The following is a 17,602-nucleotide window of genomic DNA, read 5'->3' on the forward strand; positions in this document are numbered from 1 at the left end:
GAATGTAGAGGTATGTTCTGGCTTCAAGTATGCCAAGTTTTGAACCTCTCAGAGCTTCCATTGTGAATCTACATGCCTTTAAGTGCCTCAACCACCCAGACGGACAGCTTTATTTTTAGTTTGAGGTGTATAACTTTAAATAACAATTTCACCACTTTTGCAGTAAAATATTTTTATACAAGAATCCATTTCATGTATGGGAGGCCTTAGAGATGAGGAAAAACTATGTTGTGTTTAGGTCCTAACTCCGGGAGGGGTATGCCGACTTCTGGGGCCATTGTCGCAGTACTATAAGCCAGCTTCCTCATTGGTCTCTTTTTTTCTTTTTTTTTTTCTTTTTAAGATATTTTTTGCGGCTTACGCCTTTTATTGATTTTTGAAGGGACAGACAGTAGGCTGGACAGGAAACGGGAGAGAGATGGGGGGATGACATGCAGTAAAGGCCGTGTCGGGTCCGGGAGTCGAACCCGCGCACACTGCGACTGGATTACCAGTCCGGTGCCCAGACCGTTACGCTACGGCCTGGGCCGCTCATTGGTCTCTTGGCTGGACTAATATCGATGGCCCTCTCAGATGATCCCACTGAACTCTTTCCTTTTCTTCTCCTCCTGACAGGCGTTGATCTGGTGCCCATCAAGGGCATCAGCCCAAACGTGGTGACTCTGCAGGACGACATCACCACAGATAAATGCAGAACGGTAAGGAGTTAAGCTGACACTGTGACCCCTTTTCCACCGGGGTTGAACCGGTTCGGTTCTTTCTTCCCGCTAAATATTGAACCAGTTCAGAGTGTTTCCACTGAAAATGAGTTGGTTCCGAACCATAAACGTTCGTTCCCAATGTGAACCCACAAAGCGGTGGTTCAGCTTTGTAATTGCACGCAGCGCTTTGTGAACCGAGACGATATAAGTGGGTGTGTCAGTTAGGTTGGAACTTGGGAGGACGTCGCAGACACAGTGACACACGCAACACATATCTTTTGAACAAAAATACGTTTACATTAATTGCCAACGCAAACATGAACGATCCAAACGTATACGGATGCATCGCGATCCAGAATCCAGCTGAGACTTGCGGGGCGTTATAATAACTTGTAACCTTGACATCACAACCTCGTGGATACTGTTTACATCGGTTTGTGTTGTGCAACGCCCTCGGGGCGCATGACGGATCCTTCTCTTTCAACATTTGTGTTGAGGTATAATAGCGCCACCAAATGAACCGGCCGTCAATCTGGTAGAAATGCAGCCGGTTCGCAACCGGTTCGCAAAAAGCACCAAGGTTCGGGAACGGCACTGGTTCTGAAAGTTATTTTGGTGGAAAAGGGGCCTTTATGGAGTGTCTAGCCTGGCATGGCCAGACTGTGTAGATATTAGTCTGGAATATCTGCGTGGAACCTGCATTTCCAAGGGGCTGATTTAAAAAAAAAAGGGCTAGTCTTTATTTACACGTCCCATAAAACATGCTGAAGTTGCTTCATGACTGTCATGATTATCACGTGTCATGTTTCAGTGATAAAACAACCCCAACAGGGGCTTTTCTTTTGCACTGGCAGATTCGTCTGGTTTCCAGGCTAGGGAGGTTAGAAAAGTGTAGACATTGTGTAGAGAATGTAGACATTTGACACTTAATATCATCACTGGTCAGTTCCTGACTTGACACCATAGACTGTTAAAAAATATGGACAAAGCGTTCGCCGGGTCTAACATGAACGTAAAATGAAGCCTGTAATAATATGCTAATTCCTGATGTAAGTCGCCATCTTTCTAGATCCGTTTGGTACCAGCTGGCCATTTGGCTGGCTCCGTTTGGGTCCAGCTGGCCATTGGCTGCCCCCAGACAACGAGGCGGGACTTCCCCCCTTCTTCTCCGTTGGTTTTTATTTTGACTCGAGTGGGAGGGGAATCCCGATCATAGACTGTAACGGTAGCCACGCCCCTCAGAACATACGCAATGGTTTCTTTTCTTTATGGTCATTTTTTTTATTAATGGACCATAATTTTCCAAAAAGAATATTATGACATTAGAAATGAGACTTTAAACTAGTGACTGGAAGAAGAAAGTATTCATGACCATGTTTATTAAGGTAATACAGTCTAGGTGAAGTTGGGCCAAAATACATGGGCCTCTATGGAGCTATGGGGCATTTTGGGTCCAGTCCAGCGCCACAACAGGCCATTATATTGAACTACCGATTTCAAATGAGGCTTCACGAAATATCTGGCTGACTGCCCCCCTGCTTGACACACATTCTTTCCAAACTCAGGCTCTTCGAAAGGAACTGAAACCTGGAAGGTGGATGTTGTCCTAAATGACGGCGCTCCAAATGTAGGAGCCAACTGGGTGCATGATGCCTTCACACAGGTAGGTCAATTAGCAGCCAGTCGGTCAACAAATGAATCTATCACATGGCTTAACCCATTCTGACCTGAGATCAGATTCACACGAGGTTTCCGCCGGGACACACACTGGTCTGATGAACCCATTCTGACCCGAGATCAGATTCTAAAAATGTCAGTCGATTTTTCAAAAATAGCAGACCTACAAGCTCGTATCGCGCCACTCGTGGCGCGATATGAGCTTGTAGAATCTGCTATTTTTAAATAGCTAAAGCATAACATGATGCTGACACCAAACATGGGTGCCCGTTCAGAATGGGTTAAACAAAGTAAACAGAAAATTGAAAGATGATCTAAAGATTTACAGTTAAAAAAAATTGTCAGAATTTCTTCAGTAGATATTGGATACTGAAACAGATTTTCTTTTGCCTTTTTCAAGTAATGTTGCTTAATGTCTACTGGTGAAATGTATAATATTTGCTGCATATATTTTTCTAGCCCTAGAATGACTTTGTGATGTTATACATACATTTAATGTATTCCAAAATGCACAGCCATAGATCTATTCTATCAGGGCATTTAGCCCTTTAAGAGCTAAATTCCTCCTAAATTCAGTTTTCTGAAAAGCGTATGTTGCTATATGAGTGGTGCTCAATCTTTTTCATGTCAAGGACCCCCAGTACGTCCCCCACAATTATTAATAATACGCTATAGATCTGAAAAGGGACCCACAGGGGACCCACAGAAACCAACATTTGAGTTAAAAACGTTTGCTGTGAAAGAATAAGATTCAAAGATTTGCACACACTTTCATGATTTAAAAAAAAATTGCCGATCTACAAGCTCTGCTATTTTTCAACAGCTAAAGTTTAAATAATGGTTTAAAGTGGTTAAAAGCTAAGGTGACATAGACGCGTTCCAAGTCTTATTGGGTTAATAGTACCTGTTGAAAACCTACAAGATTTAACACAATCATCTACCCTGTTTCCCCTCCAGCTCACCTGGCACTCATGGCCCTGAAGCTGGCCTCTGAGTTCCTGAACAAGGGTGGCACCTTTGTCACCAAGGTCTTCCGATCCAAGGACTACCAGCCTCTGCTCTGGATCTTCCAGCAGTTCTTCAAGAAGGTGACGGCCACCAAGCTCAGGCCTCCAGGAACGAGTCTGCCGAGATCTTCGTCGTCTGCCAAGGTCAGAACTAGGTCAATTTAACCGAAAATGTATCGAATTCTAAAACCGATATTTAGGGCGAATAACCCCACTGATGTGGTTTGACTGTAAATCATCATCATTCCAGATGTTCTTGTTTTCCAGGACAGTATTTCATCATCATTTTATTCTATGCAGTGTCACTGAGCAGTAATTGGGTACTAGGAGGGATCTTTTTGTCTGTTTGTTTTTTCTTTCCTTTTGTTTTTCATAAAAGAAAATAATGTATACTGTACTAATTGTATAATAATTTATGACTTGTTCTTCTTTGACAAAAAGAAGAACAATAACTCTTAATCTTGGATGAATGTTTTGTTTTATTTATTTAATTAATTGTGGCTGTAAGCATAATGTAAACAACCGTCTGAGATCTACCTGTTTTCTTAGCATTTTAGCATTTAGTTTTTGCCATATCGCATTCTTAACTGTTTCAGTTTTATTTCCACCACTTTCAGGTTACCTCGCTCCGGACAAATTGACAACAAGTTCTATCGACCCCAAACATGCATTCAAAAGAGGTGGAGGTCCAGGCCAAGACGGTGAAGGACTTGATACCCCTAAAGAAGCCCAAGGTGTGTGCTGATGATTTAGCGGTTATTATCAGACATTCAAATGAAGGCCGCAAACTATGTTAACCCATTTAGGCCTGACGTCGAAATTTAAAAAGAATGTTTTCTAAATCATGACAATTTTCTGAAAGATTTGAGGAACATTTTAACGATTTTTCAAAAATAGCAGACCTACAAGTTCATGAGCTTGTAGATCTGCTATTTTTTCAATAGCTAAAGCATAACATAATGCTAACACCAAAAGGGGTTCCCGCCCCAAAATGGTTAAGCATTTATTTAAATTAGCTTGGAGTACTGGATGGGCGGAAATGTAGAAATCGGGACAATTCAGATGCACGTCACGACAGAACAGATATTTAACTTATTATGCAAAATCTTCCTGTGATTGTATAAACTTCTATGGAGTTGTATTGTATTATTTGGAAGGGATCCCTTTATTGTTCACCATTGTTCATTACTATAAAGTCAAAACAATCAAAAATACTGATACCATTGCTGACTTTTACTTGTCTATAAAGCTCTCAATGGTCTCGCCACCTTCCTACCTACATGACTGCCTGCCTAAATATGTCCCAAACCGCCCCCTAAGGTCTTCCACCGCCGGCCTGCTCGCGTTTGCCCAAAAAATGGCAACTAAAAAATACGGGGAAGCAGCTTTTTGCTTCTACGGGCCGTCGGCATGAGAACAAGCTCCCACTGTACCTTCGACAGGCAGCCTCTGTAGACATTTTAAAGCTCAGCTCAAGACCCACTTCTACAACATTGCCTTTAATTGATCTTATATTTTTTATTTTTCATGTCCTCACTGTACTGCATTACTGCTTGTTTTTTAATGTCATTGCCTTGCTTTCTTTTATTCCTCCATTGTTCTGTAAAGCACTTTGAGCTGCATTTCATGTCATGAAAGGTGCTATACAAATAAAGTTTTATTATTATTATTATTATTATGGGCACCTCTTGTTTCCCAGGCGGAAGGATACACAGATGGCGATCTGACGCTTTACCACAGCTTTACAGTGACGACACTTCCTCAAAGCTGACAACCCTGTAGACTTCCTGAGCAAAGCAGCACGGTGAGGTTTACATAGTTTTCCTCGTCTAACTCGTAGTGCCCTGCTTAAACCACTATATACTTATTTGGACGTCAAATAGCTGATCTACAATGCCGTCTCGTTCAGATCACCTGTGATGATGCCGTCCTGGAGGCTCACCCGGCTACCACCGATGAAATAAAGGAATGCTGCCTTGACATTAAGGTCCTGGGTCGCAAAGAGCTCCGGTAAGCCAAGCCCCTCGCTCGTCTAGTGACGACGAGTCATGTCTTGCTAGGGGTTGGTTATAGATGAGGTGTGTGTGTGTGTGTGTGTGTGTGTGTGTGTGTGTGTGTGTGTGTGTGTGCTGTGTGTGTCGGTGTGTGTGCGTGTGCGTGTGCGTGCTCACCTGTATCCATCCACATGTCTGTCTCCTCCAGCATGCTGCTGAACTGGAGGACCCAGCTGAGGAGATTCCTAACCAAGAAGCTGAAGGAGGAGGCCAAACAGGCGGACACAGAGATAAAGTAAGGTCCTTGACATCATAAAGTTATTATCAATTAAGCAAGATTGCATCTATCGGTAAGAGTCTAAAAGCCCAGTTAACAAATCGTAGGGTTCACCTTCCAGGAAGCATGAAAGGTTGCACAGTAAGTTTTGGAGATATGTCTTTTTAACCCATTCTGACCGGGCACTCCATTTTGGTGTCGGCATCATGTTATGCTTTAGCTATTGAAAAATAGCAGATCTACAAGCTCATATCGCGCCAGCACAGCGAGCTGTGGCGCGATACGAGCTTGTAGGTCTGCTATTTTTTGAAAAATCGAAGAGCGACTGACATTTTTGAATCTGATCTCAGGTCAGAATGGTTCATCAGACCAGTGTGTGTCTGGCGGAAACCTCGTATGAATCTGATCTCAGGTCAGAATGGGTTAAATCAAAGTTTTGGATGGATCCCCGCCCCTACCGGGAGGATAAAAATGACAACAATAGTCATACATACAACAGGCGGTGCTGCCTAGGGACATAATTACGGTACATCAAGTGTCATCTTTGCTTTTTCCTCAGGCTGAATTCCGATGATGATGATGATGATGATGATGAAAAAGAAGAGGGCGTTTCTGTGGAGAAGCCAGACAAGAAGACAACGGTTGGAGATGTTGACAAAGACAAAGAGGACAAAGAGGACGAGGAGGAGATGGAGAAGATGTTGGCACAGTTAAAATCTGAAGAGGTGGCTGAACTCAGACGGTAGGACACTGTGTTTGCTCATGTAACTCATCCTTTAGCTTTAATTGTTTCTCATCAGCAAAGAATTCACGTTAGTTATAAATTAGAAATGAGCAGAAAAACTTGGGTCCTCATGACATTAGCTTAATGTGCAACATTGTTTTCTCACTCAAAAGTCAACAAACAAATATGCAGGATGTAAGTGTATACAGGCCAGGGTATCTACACATTTCTAAAGTGACATTTTAATCACATTTAAGACCTTTTTATGCCAAATATCACAACCCTTCGCGCTGCGAGGCCTTGTGAGCTTCTGTTTTGGCTATTTTCACAATGTTTATCTGTGGAACAGAGTCAACTAAATCTAATGCCTACAATTCCAACTGCTTGTCATGGTGGGGGGGGGGGGGGTCGTGGCCTGAAAGGTTTGGCAACCCTTGGTCTAAGGGTTTAGTTAGATCTATTTGGGTGGGAAAACAGCAGGACCAGTTTGTCTTTATACTGTGTATTATGAACTGTCTGTCAGGAAGAAGAAGAAGCTTCTGAAGGAGAAGAGAAAGCAGAGGGAGAGGGTGGAGCTGAAGATGGACCTGCCATCCACCTCCATCGCTGACACCGGTGATAGCAGCATGTTCTCCCTCAAAACTGTCAACAAGGCTAAGGTGAGGGACACACACACACACCCTCCTCACTTCCATCATCCGTTTATCTTTATCTCTCCCCCGAATTCTCCATCTATCGTCCCTCTAATCTTTATGTCCACCGCCTCGGCGCCTCCCCTTCTGGTTAATCTTGTGCCAGGCGCTGACTGAGATCTCCAGGGGGGACATGCTGGGAGCAGACAACCTGGGGGACGAACACGGAGACTTCCACCTGTCCTCCGACGATGAGGACGATGAGGACGCAATGTCTTTGGCCTCCGACCTGGACGATGAAGACTTGGAGGAGGTGGAGAACAGAGAGAGAGAGCTGAAGAAGAAAGACACAACTAAGAAGAAGAAGTAAGGGGCTTGTTTCCAGGGCTGTCAAAAAAAATCGATTCGAGTTAGAATCGCGATTCTAATGCCGTCCGATTCAGAATCGATTCTCATTTTCCAAAAATCAAAAAAAAAAATGTTTTGCACAAATGTACCTGTACCTGACAATACATTTGTGCAAAAAAAAACAAAAAAACATGCACAGGTACTACCTGTGCATGCAATGCATTATGGCCTGGGTTTCTGCATAGTGCATTTACTACCAGCTAAGCTAAGCCTGCCAATTGTATTTATTTTACACCTGTTTTAATACTAATGTATTGTTCTGGTATTGAGTGAGAAGAGATTTTGTAACTTTTGTACTGGTTCAAATTTGTGCAAGCTACGTAAATAAATGAGACAAAGAAAGGAAAGGTACTATGTTTACCCAGGGTAACTGGACTAAGCATCAGATACTTGTTTACAGCCAGGCCCTGCTTATTTCATAGAACATTTCATGGTAGTGGTTCAATGCCTTGTCCAAGGGCACTTCAGCGGTGGTACATTTTAACGTGTCGGACCGCTGATTCGAACTGGCGACCTTCCGGTATCAAGACCGCTCCGCAATCCGTTCGGCCACCGCTGCCACTAACATGACATGTTCTTACTCTTGGATTTAACCTTTGTGTGGTTAAATCATTCAGTTGATAAAACCTTTACAATTATACAAGCTTTTTACTAAATGTACTCTGCTTTCATGCCAGAAGACTGGAGTAGATCATGCTAAAATTCAATTTAATTATTTTTAATAAAAAAAAAAAACTGCTTTAGAATCGGAAAAAAATATTTTTTGAATCGAGAATCGGAAAAATCAAAAAGATCGTTTTTGAATCGAATCGTCACCCCAAGAATCTGAATCGAATCGTGGGACACCTAAAGATTCGCAGCCCTACTTGTTTCAGTTCCTCTCTATGAGCCTGGTTCTCTGAGCCTGAGCAACATGTTGAGACGTGGCCGCAGGCAGCACAGAGGCCCCTTTTCCACTGGTTGGTTCCCAATGTGAACCGGTTCAGTTCTTTTTGGTTTTTAGTCCATGAGCTGCAGAGCTCCAAAATTGAAACGTTAATTATGAATTGAGTGGGCAAAACCATACCTATATTAGATTGTTATCACCATTAAACTTCCCCAATTGAGTACTTACATGAAGACAATGATCTATTGTATTAAAGAAATTACATTTTTAAATATGCAAATGAGGCATTATGTAGGAAAATATGCAAAATAATCGAAAATATGAAAAAGCTACTACTGTGGAAGGGTTATCATGTATTAATTTACTTGTATTGATCCTATAAACAATTTAATATAGGGTATAGTTTGCCCACCAATTTTGGAGCTCTGGCTCATGGACTAAAAACCAAAAAGAACTGAACCGGTTCCAATTGGGAACCAACCGGTGGAAAAGGGGCCAGAGTGAGAGTTCAGTACGGAACCAACTCTACTGTATGTTGATAGTGAATAAAGCCTGAGTTATAGTTGGTTGTACGTGTGTGTCGCGCCCTGGACATGGCAGCCTGTGAGCTTGTAGATCTGCTAGTATTTGGCGTGCACAACTAAGTGTAAATCTGGTGAGGTTGGGTTACAATTTACAATTTACAATTTAGGCATTTAGCAGACGCTCTTAATCCAGAGCGACTTACATTTAAGCAAGAACAAAAGCATGGGAATACATCACATAAAAGCATTTATCATGAAACATGCGTAAGCTAAGAAGGTAACAGTGGAATATCTATATGATGAAACTATACATACACTTGAAATTGGTTGAAATAAGTTATCTGTGTTGAGTGATTCATTTTTATTTTCATAATATTAAAATTGACTTCCTTGAGCCGGGTTGATTTGAAATGATTGAATTTACTCACAGGAAGTAATGTAAATGATTAATCTGCAAGCTATTACTCGCTTAATTTAAGAACTTTAACATTTCCAACACAGGAGGGCGCCATTTAACTATCACTACCATAAGTGAAAAGATGACGTGTTCATTGTAACCATTGTAATACAGTGTTGAAATATACAACATGAGAAAAGATTAATACAATTAATTGATCCTTAATGTGGTTGATATGCATCCCTTTTACTATAAAATCGTCTTGTTTGTATGATTATTCCAGGGTGTCCTTCAGTGCCAATGCTGAAGAGGAGGACGATGGAGGAGAAGAGAGTGGCCTTGTGGTGGACTTCGAGGGAAAGGATGAGAAGAAAGAGCGGGAGGCCGACCTCTGGTTCAGCAAGGTTTGTCTGCTTCTCATCTATTTTCAGGATGGTTTTAGACACCAGTCCAATTCAGCTTTTTTATTTTTATGTTTTTTTTGTGGCTTTCGCCTTTATTTTTTATATATATATATGTATTCTTATATGGAGGGATAGACAGTAGATCTGACAGGAAATGGGGAGAGATATTTGGGGGTGGGGTGACATGCAGTTAAAGATCGTTGGGATTAGGAGTCGAACCCGCGGCACACAGTCAGACTGGATTACCAGCCAAGGTGCCTGGACCGCTGAGCCACGGCCCAGGCCCAATTCAGCTTTAACCCATTCTGACCTGAGATCAGATTCATACGAGGTTTCCACTGGACACACACTGGTCTGATTAACCCATTCTGACCTGAGATCAGATTCTAAAAATGTCAGTCGTTCTTCGATTTTTCAAAAAATAGGAGACCTACAAGCTCGTAGCGCGCCACTCGGTGGCGCGCTATGAGCTTGTAGATCTGCTATTTTTCAATAGCTAAAGCATAACGTGATGCTAACACCAATCAGACCAGTGTGTGTCCGGCGGAAACCTGGTATGAATCTGATCTCAGGTCAGAATGGGTTAATTGTTTCTTCTGGTAAATCATACCAATGATGATGTTTTTCTTTACCTTTGCCCTTCAGGGCATCTTCTCTGAGATCGACCTGGATGGAGATGCAGACAATGAACTCAGGCAGACTGAGAAACTCCAGAACAAATCCAAAATGGGTAAAACATCTACTCCCTTACAAGTTTTATGTTTAAACAAGAAATCATTATTATACACATGAGATGAAAATAAAAGGCCTCAAAAGAGGCCATGTCATCAGGTCATGTTAAAGGTATATTCAGTGATTTCACTCAAAAAACCTTAGGTTTCGTTTTTGGCTGTGGGACCCAGCCTTTCGTCCAATCAGGATAGAGAGTCAAAAACGAAACCTAAGGTTTTTTGACCCCCAGGGGTTAACTGGGGACAGGGAGGAACTCCTTATATGGCCAGCACACTCTATAGTAGGGAGGATTATCACAACAAAACAAAGAAATAAGTGATATTTGAATTAAGTGAAATCACTGAATATACCTTTAAGGACCTTTTTTAAATGTAGTACGTACAGGTTTCAGGCTTTTATGTAGATTTCTATGCAGAAAATCACAGGTTAAATCATGTACAGTAGGATAATTGTTTTGTACTAGTTAAACTAGGGTGCATTTCTAGTATGGATTATGATGTGCTTGTTGAATATGGGGCCCATAATTTAGGAAGAAATAAATGTATGTAAGTAAAGGCAAGACTGCTCCTTCTACTCATGCTTGTTGTGTGTGCCTGAAAACCCACCTTTTCAGACTCCATCATGGCCCATAGCACTTACCCTAACCCCTTAGATGGCATTTCTGTAGACTTAGATAGCATCTGATACAGACTTATAGCATGTTATGTAGACAGCACTATAATTGTATTGTATATAGTCATAGCACGCCATAGTACATATGTATAGCATAGTAGTAAATATGTATAGTTTATATGTATAGTGTATGTATAGTTTCATTATATAGATATTCCACTGTTACTTTCTTAGCTTACGCATGTTTCATGATAAATGTTTTTATGTGATGTATTCCCATGCTTTTGTTCTTGCTTAAATGTAAGTCGCTCTGGATTAAGAGCGTCTGCTAAATGCCTAAATTGTAAATTGTAATTGTAATTGTTGTGTTGACCACAAAAAGGCAAGAAGAGGAAGGCTGGGAAGGTAGCAGAGGAGCAGGAACCTGCCGCACCACAGGAGGAAGAGGCAGGACCTTCGGGGGAAGCCAAGGAAGAGAGTGGTGACTCTGATGACACCGACGATGAGAAGTGAGTCTGCACTGCTGTTATATTTCAACAAGATAATTGCTCTTTTCTCTACAATAATGCATACCTTAATTAAATAAATATTTGCTCTGAATTTAGTTTATTGGTCAGCTGTGACTGGCAAACTTTTACTATTGAGGACCGGTTGGGAAATTCAATGAAGACAACTTTTAATTGCCATGCATTACTAAGACACAATTAGTATTTATTACATCAAGTAAAAGAATAATAATAATCAATTCTGATTCTGCCTATACTAGGGAAATTGCCAAGATGAAGAGTGGCCGGGGAGCCGGTGGCCTTCCAGACGAAGACGATGACTTCCAGGTGGTTCCTGTAGAGAGCATCAGTGAGTACAGCAAAGCACTGTACTTTAACCCATTCTGACCTGAGATCAGATTCATACGAGGGTTTCCACTGGACACACACTGGTCTGATCAACCCATTCTGACCTGAGATCAGATTCTAAAAAATGTCAGTCGTTCTTCGATTTTTCAAAAATAGCAGACCTACAAGCTCGTATCGCGCCACTCGGTGGCGCGATATGAGCTTGTAGATCTGCTATTTTTAAATGGCTAAAGCACGACATGATGCCGACACCAAAATGGGTGCCCCGTCAGAATGGGTTAACATCTACCTAGTCTTGACTATTGTCTAGCCAGACTTGTATTCACATTATTTCTTTGTGGTACCTGTGTTTTGTACTGATTGTTGTGAAATCAGTATCTGGTTGTTTGTCCTCCTGTGTCTCTCCATTAGACATAACGGTAATACTTCAGGTAATTCAGCGTGTGCGTGTGTGTGTGTGTGTGTGTGTGTGTGTGTGTGTGTGTGTGTGTGTGTGTGTGTGTGTGTGTGTGTGTGTGTGTGTGTGTGTGTGTGTGTGTGTGTGTGTGTGTGTGTGTGTGTGTGTGTGTGTGTGTGTGTGTGTGTGTGTGTGTGTGTGTGTGTGTGTGTGTGTGTGTGTGTGTGTGTGTGTGTGTGTGTGTGTGTGTGTGTGTGTGTGTGTGTGTGTGTGTGTGTGTGTGTGTGTTCTGTATCTATCCAGGTAAGCGTAGAAGGATCCTGGATGCAGAAGGCATGGCTCTGGGCTGTCAGATCGCTACTTCAAAGAAGAGAGCCAGAGACCTGGTCGATGACTCCTTCCACAGGTAATTGTGTTAATTTGAATGTCCATTTGGTTACACATCCACTCAGTTACATTAACACTGATGGTTTTACTGTGTGTCTGACTGTGTTGAGGTTTTCCACACAGAACATTCCCAAAAACTGTTGCCTGTCCATATTGAATTTATTTTATTTTATAATTTAACTTTTTTGAGGCCCTCCTCCTATGCCCAGCATTGTGGGTCTGTGACTCTGTGTGAACATAAACATTGGCTGATGATTGATTGGCTGAGAAAAGTACATATTGAATATAAATATCACACCCGTGTGAAGTGAGTGGCGCTCTAATCATTGTACATCATCAATAATGGAAGTCCCTTATTGGCCAAGGCTTCCCCTTCCCACTGACACACATATGCCGATTTGCTCAGACACATATGACGTAAGTTCTCCATACATTGTCAATGGCATTTAATGTTTGTGTTCAGACATGGGAGGGGCAAAAAAAAGGGCAGAAAAGTAAAGACACCAAAAGTGATGAGCCGGAATGACAATTGTGATGATTTGATTGGCTGAGCACGGAATGTGAGCGCAGAAATGAAAAGAATCCGCACACCATTTTCTGCTGCCAGAACTTTCTTTCCTAATTTTACTTTAGCAAACTACTTACTACTTTACTTATTACTTTAACAGTTTCCGTGCTTTGAATGGATTACTCCAGGTTAATGTCGCTGCCATATCGGACATACGCGACTTTTGTTTTATGTGTTTAATCCGCCGCAATGTAAAAAATAAATAGAAAATCCTTCTTCGCCGCGGAGATAGAGAGTAGATGCATCTGTTTTGATGAGGAAAACGGAAATCGTCACATGCTGTGGGCTGCTAGGGCTTCTGGGAAATTGAGGCCAATGCAAACGAATGGGGTTCAACGCCTCATGGAGGAGGGTCCTGTGCTGCGTCTTCCGGGTGTACCAAGATGGCGGGTGGTCCGGCCGTTCATAACAAACGGGGGAAGCTTTTTTCGCTCGATTTTCGCGGATTAAAAGCCCAAATAATTCAGCGTATGCTCTAAAGGTAATACAACAATCTCGGCAGTGAAGGGGGGTTGATTAAAAGTCTGGTAAATCGTTTTCCGCAGTCAAACTGTTAATACGTAATAATTAATTAATTTTAATATGTTTACTTATTACTTACTACTTACTTTTAGCAAAGTAAAATGTGCGGATTCTTTTCATTTCTTTACTTGTGACTTTGTTTAATCCAGCACCCTGCCTAGTAGGCACTTGGATGTGACTTTGTTTAATCCAGCACCCTGCCTAGTAGGCACTTGGATGTGACTTTGTTTAATCCAGCACCCTGCCTAGTAGGCACTTGGATGTGACTTTGTTTAATCCAGCACCCTGCCTAGTAGGCACTTGGATGTGCTTGTTTTTTCTCCTCTACTACTTGATAAGAGCACCCCTCACGTCACACGAGTGTGATTTAGTTTTTTACTTTATCTAACTAGTCCCTGATTAGTTAAGTCACCTTATTTGTATAGCACATTAAAAAATAACAGAAGTTTACCCAAAGTACTTTCCATAAAATAAAATAAAAACATCATAGTAGTAGTTCTAGCTGATTAGACGGCTAGAAATACAAGCACACCTGGTGAAATGTATGTCCTGATTGGATCAAAAAACAGCATTAGCATTAACCCATTCTGATCGGAGAACAAATTCATACGAGGTTTCCGCCGGACACACACTGGTCTGATGAACCCATTCTGACCTGAGATCAGATTCTAAAAATGTCAGTCGCTCTTCGATTTTTCAAAAATAGCAGACCTACAAGCTCGTATCGCGCCACTCGGTGGCGCGATATGAGCTTGTAGATCTGCTATTTTTCAATAGCTAAAGCACGACATGATGCTGACACCAAAATGGGTGCCCGGTCAGAATGGGTTAAAGTGGTCTCGGGGAGCAGAATGTGTGGAACCACTAATCTACATAGAGGTGTGGCTTTCAAACTGAATGGATATTTATTGAAATTGCTGGAAAATTAAAACGTTCTTTCTTACAGATGCACTTTACAAGTGTTTGAATTGAAAATATACAGAATAGGCTACGTTACAGCTGCATGATGTCATGGACTCTGTCACATGCTTGCAGGTACTCCAACTCTGAGGAGCATTGGGACGTCCCCGAGTGGTTCGTTAACGACGAGCAGAAGAACCGCAAGAAGCCTATTCCTGTCACCAAGGAAATGGTGGAGGAGTACAAGCAGAAATGGAAGGAAATTAACGCTCGACCCATCAAGAGAGTGGCCGAGGCCCGAGCCAGGAAGAAGAGGAGGGTGAGAGGCACTGGATAGAGTGATGGAGGGGAGGCATAAAGTGGGGAGAAAGGAGTTGGTTAGAAAGAGAGGGCCCAAAGCCAAGGACTGTCTAAAGAGGACAAGAAGGGCCCAAAGAGAGGGCCAAAGAGAGGGCCCAAAGCCAAGGACTGTCTAAAGAGGACAAGAAGCGAAGACCGTAAGGGCGCCGCCATGTTGCTCACATGGTGCTCCATGGAAGGAAAGAAACATGCGCAGTTGAGACCAAGGAAGCTGAACGAGGAAGTGATGGCTGCCCATTGCGCATGTTTCTTTCCTTCCATGGAGCACCATGTGAGCAACATGGCGGCGCCCTTACGGTCTCCGCGTCCCGTCCTCTTTAGACAGTCCTTGCCCAAAGCCAGGAAGGAGAGTAAAGTAAGAGAGAGGGAGATTGAGGTGTGAGTTGAGGGTTTGGGGTACGATGTTAGAGAGACCAAGACAAATTGGAAGAATTCAACTAAAGGTGACTTATTTTTAGGCTGTCCCATCAAAGTGAAAACAAAGAAAATAAAGGTTGAGCGGTCTAGAAGTAAAATGCTCGGCCACCACCACCACAGAGGCCTTGGTTAAATTCCCTGAAGCTGTGCCTCTTTGGCTTGCCTGGGCGCTCCAACAAAACATCATGTTTGCTGGTGGGACGTCTGCAAGGGCTCATCATTACCTTGTAGCTGCAGACCCCTGCTGATTGATTGGAGTACCTGTTTAGCAGGGAGGGGATCTGGGGGAGATTGCGTGCATCCCCTGCTCGCGTTAACGTCCCAGATAAACGTTGTTGTCTGTTGAAAAGAAGAGAATGTGAATTAATTTGTCAGAGGAGGCGTGTGGTGCAGCAACGGGGACCACAGTACTCACAGGGAAGGGCAATGACTAAATTGGTTGCATATTGATTTGTTGTGTTTTTGCTGTGTCTTCCGTCAGTCAATGAAGAAGATGGAGCAGGCGAAGAAGAAGGCAGAGGCAGTGGTCAACACTGTAGACATCTCTGAGAGAGAGAAGATGGTTCAGCTCAGGAGGTATGGAGCCATATCACTATAACTGGAGTCACAGCAAGATAGAAATCGGCTCTTTAACCGTTTGATACATTTTCAGGTTGATTTCAATTACAGACACAGATCTTGGATCAAATTTATTTTGCCTGTTTTATAACATCTCTTATAACTCGTTGCTTGTTTTGCATGTTGCTTGCAAAGTTTGGTTAACTTTTTTTCTGACTCCCATGTCCAAATGGAATTCAGTTTACTGAACACATTTATTTGCCATACATGTTAAATGGATTTGTAGTGGCATAATGCTAAATCATTTAAATGGATTTGTAGTGGCATAATGCTAAATCATTTAACACTGTCGACAGCTATTTTGGGACTGCTTGTACAGTACATGGGTACAGTACCTGCCAACCACCGCAGAGTCTAGGGCGGCGTTTGAATCCCTTGTGTCTTCCTCTGTCTCTCGCAGCATCTACAAAAAAGCAGGTGTGGGTAAGGAGAAGAGGGAGGTGACCTACGTGGTGTCCAAGAGGGGTGCTGGGAAGAAGGTGCGCCGCCCCCCCGGGGTGAAAGGTATATTCAAGGTGGTGGACAACCGCATGAAGAAAGAAGTCCGTGCCAGTGCAAGGAAAGAACAGAAGAAAAGGGGAGGTAAAGGAAAAGGTGGGAAGAAGGGGGGGAAAGGACGGCCGGCCGGGAAAGGGACCATGAAGGGCGGAAAAGGGCATAAAAGGACATAAATGAATAAAGGCTCATACATAGTCTGGATTTACGGTGGTGGGGTGACCACCGAACTACAACATGACGTCACGAGCCGCTGTGAAGAGCAAACCACCGCCACCGCTCCAGCCCTTCTCTCTGTTTTTACTCACCACCGCTCAACGTTATTTCAGCTCCGGTGGTCAGCTCACCACCGGAGCGGTGGTCACCTCACCACCGAAAATCCAGACTATGAATAGGCCTTAAGTGTAAGAACTTCTAGCGATGCATCCCTGCCCTTCCGTCAAAGCGGTGAATGTCACCTGCCGTCGTTGAACAGGCCAGGGGTGTGAATATGAGGGAGGTTCATTGATTTCCCCCCCTTGTATCATTCATGGATGATGGTCCCTGAACTGTCCTACAACCATGCATCTTCTTGGAAAGTTGAATCTTCTCTTAGTCGGTTTGTCTCTTGTACAATTTGCCCTTTTCGCTATTCTCAAATAAAGCTTTTCCAGTCGGCAACGTTGTTGGTGTGTAGTGGGTCTGCTCAGCTTCACTGTGTGCAAGACCCTGGGTATTCATAGTCTTGTGCAGACACAAGATGCAATATGCATTTAACTAATGCAACTAATGCAATATGCATTTAACCCCAGCAGTAATACAGTATATACTGTAACTACTTCTGTCATCCATTTCTTTTTTCTAGAAATGCTAATTCACCTTGAACATAATGTCAGCTGCATGTTTGTTAATAAATGCATTTTGTTGTTAATAAATGCATTTTGTTGTTAATAATTGCATTTTGTTGTGACTTTTTATTAAAATACACGTTTCTCAACCAGTGGTCCAGTCTGTGGCATAATACAGGGTGGTCCATGGGAATATGTTTAAAATAATGTTCTCTTTGTTAAATGTTTAATTAAAATCACACCCGTGTGAACCGAGTGGTGCAACCCCCTCCTCTCTCTCTC

The 17,602-nt window shown here is 42.6% G+C and overlaps 1 protein-coding gene across 1 annotated transcript in view; it reads left to right on the plus strand.

The window, feature by feature from the left end:
• Positions 1-17,394, plus strand: part of LOC310859682 (pre-rRNA 2'-O-ribose RNA methyltransferase FTSJ3-like) — a 20,480-nt gene extending 3,086 nt beyond the window's left edge. Inside the window, 20 exon segments of the mRNA XM_083766366.1 lie at positions 3,336-3,479; positions 3,482-3,529; positions 4,003-4,058; positions 4,060-4,119; positions 5,085-5,138; positions 5,140-5,185; positions 5,188-5,189; positions 5,295-5,395; positions 5,588-5,674; positions 6,216-6,398; positions 6,904-7,039; positions 7,179-7,378; positions 9,511-9,631; positions 10,277-10,361; positions 11,358-11,484; positions 11,742-11,830; positions 12,530-12,632; positions 14,739-14,922; positions 15,862-15,956; positions 16,399-17,394. Of these exon segments, the coding sequence (XP_083622492.1) occupies positions 3,336-3,479; positions 3,482-3,529; positions 4,003-4,058; positions 4,060-4,119; positions 5,085-5,138; positions 5,140-5,185; positions 5,188-5,189; positions 5,295-5,395; positions 5,588-5,674; positions 6,216-6,398; positions 6,904-7,039; positions 7,179-7,378; positions 9,511-9,631; positions 10,277-10,361; positions 11,358-11,484; positions 11,742-11,830; positions 12,530-12,632; positions 14,739-14,922; positions 15,862-15,956; positions 16,399-16,669 (2,192 nt within the window). The 3' untranslated portion in view covers positions 16,670-17,394.
• The last annotated feature ends 208 nt before the right edge of the window (positions 17,395-17,602 follow it).

This window comes from Protomyctophum parallelum (assembly GCF_964188405.1).
Source record: "Protomyctophum parallelum genome assembly, chromosome: 6".
Lineage (NCBI taxonomy): Eukaryota > Metazoa > Chordata > Actinopteri > Myctophiformes > Myctophidae > Protomyctophum > Protomyctophum parallelum.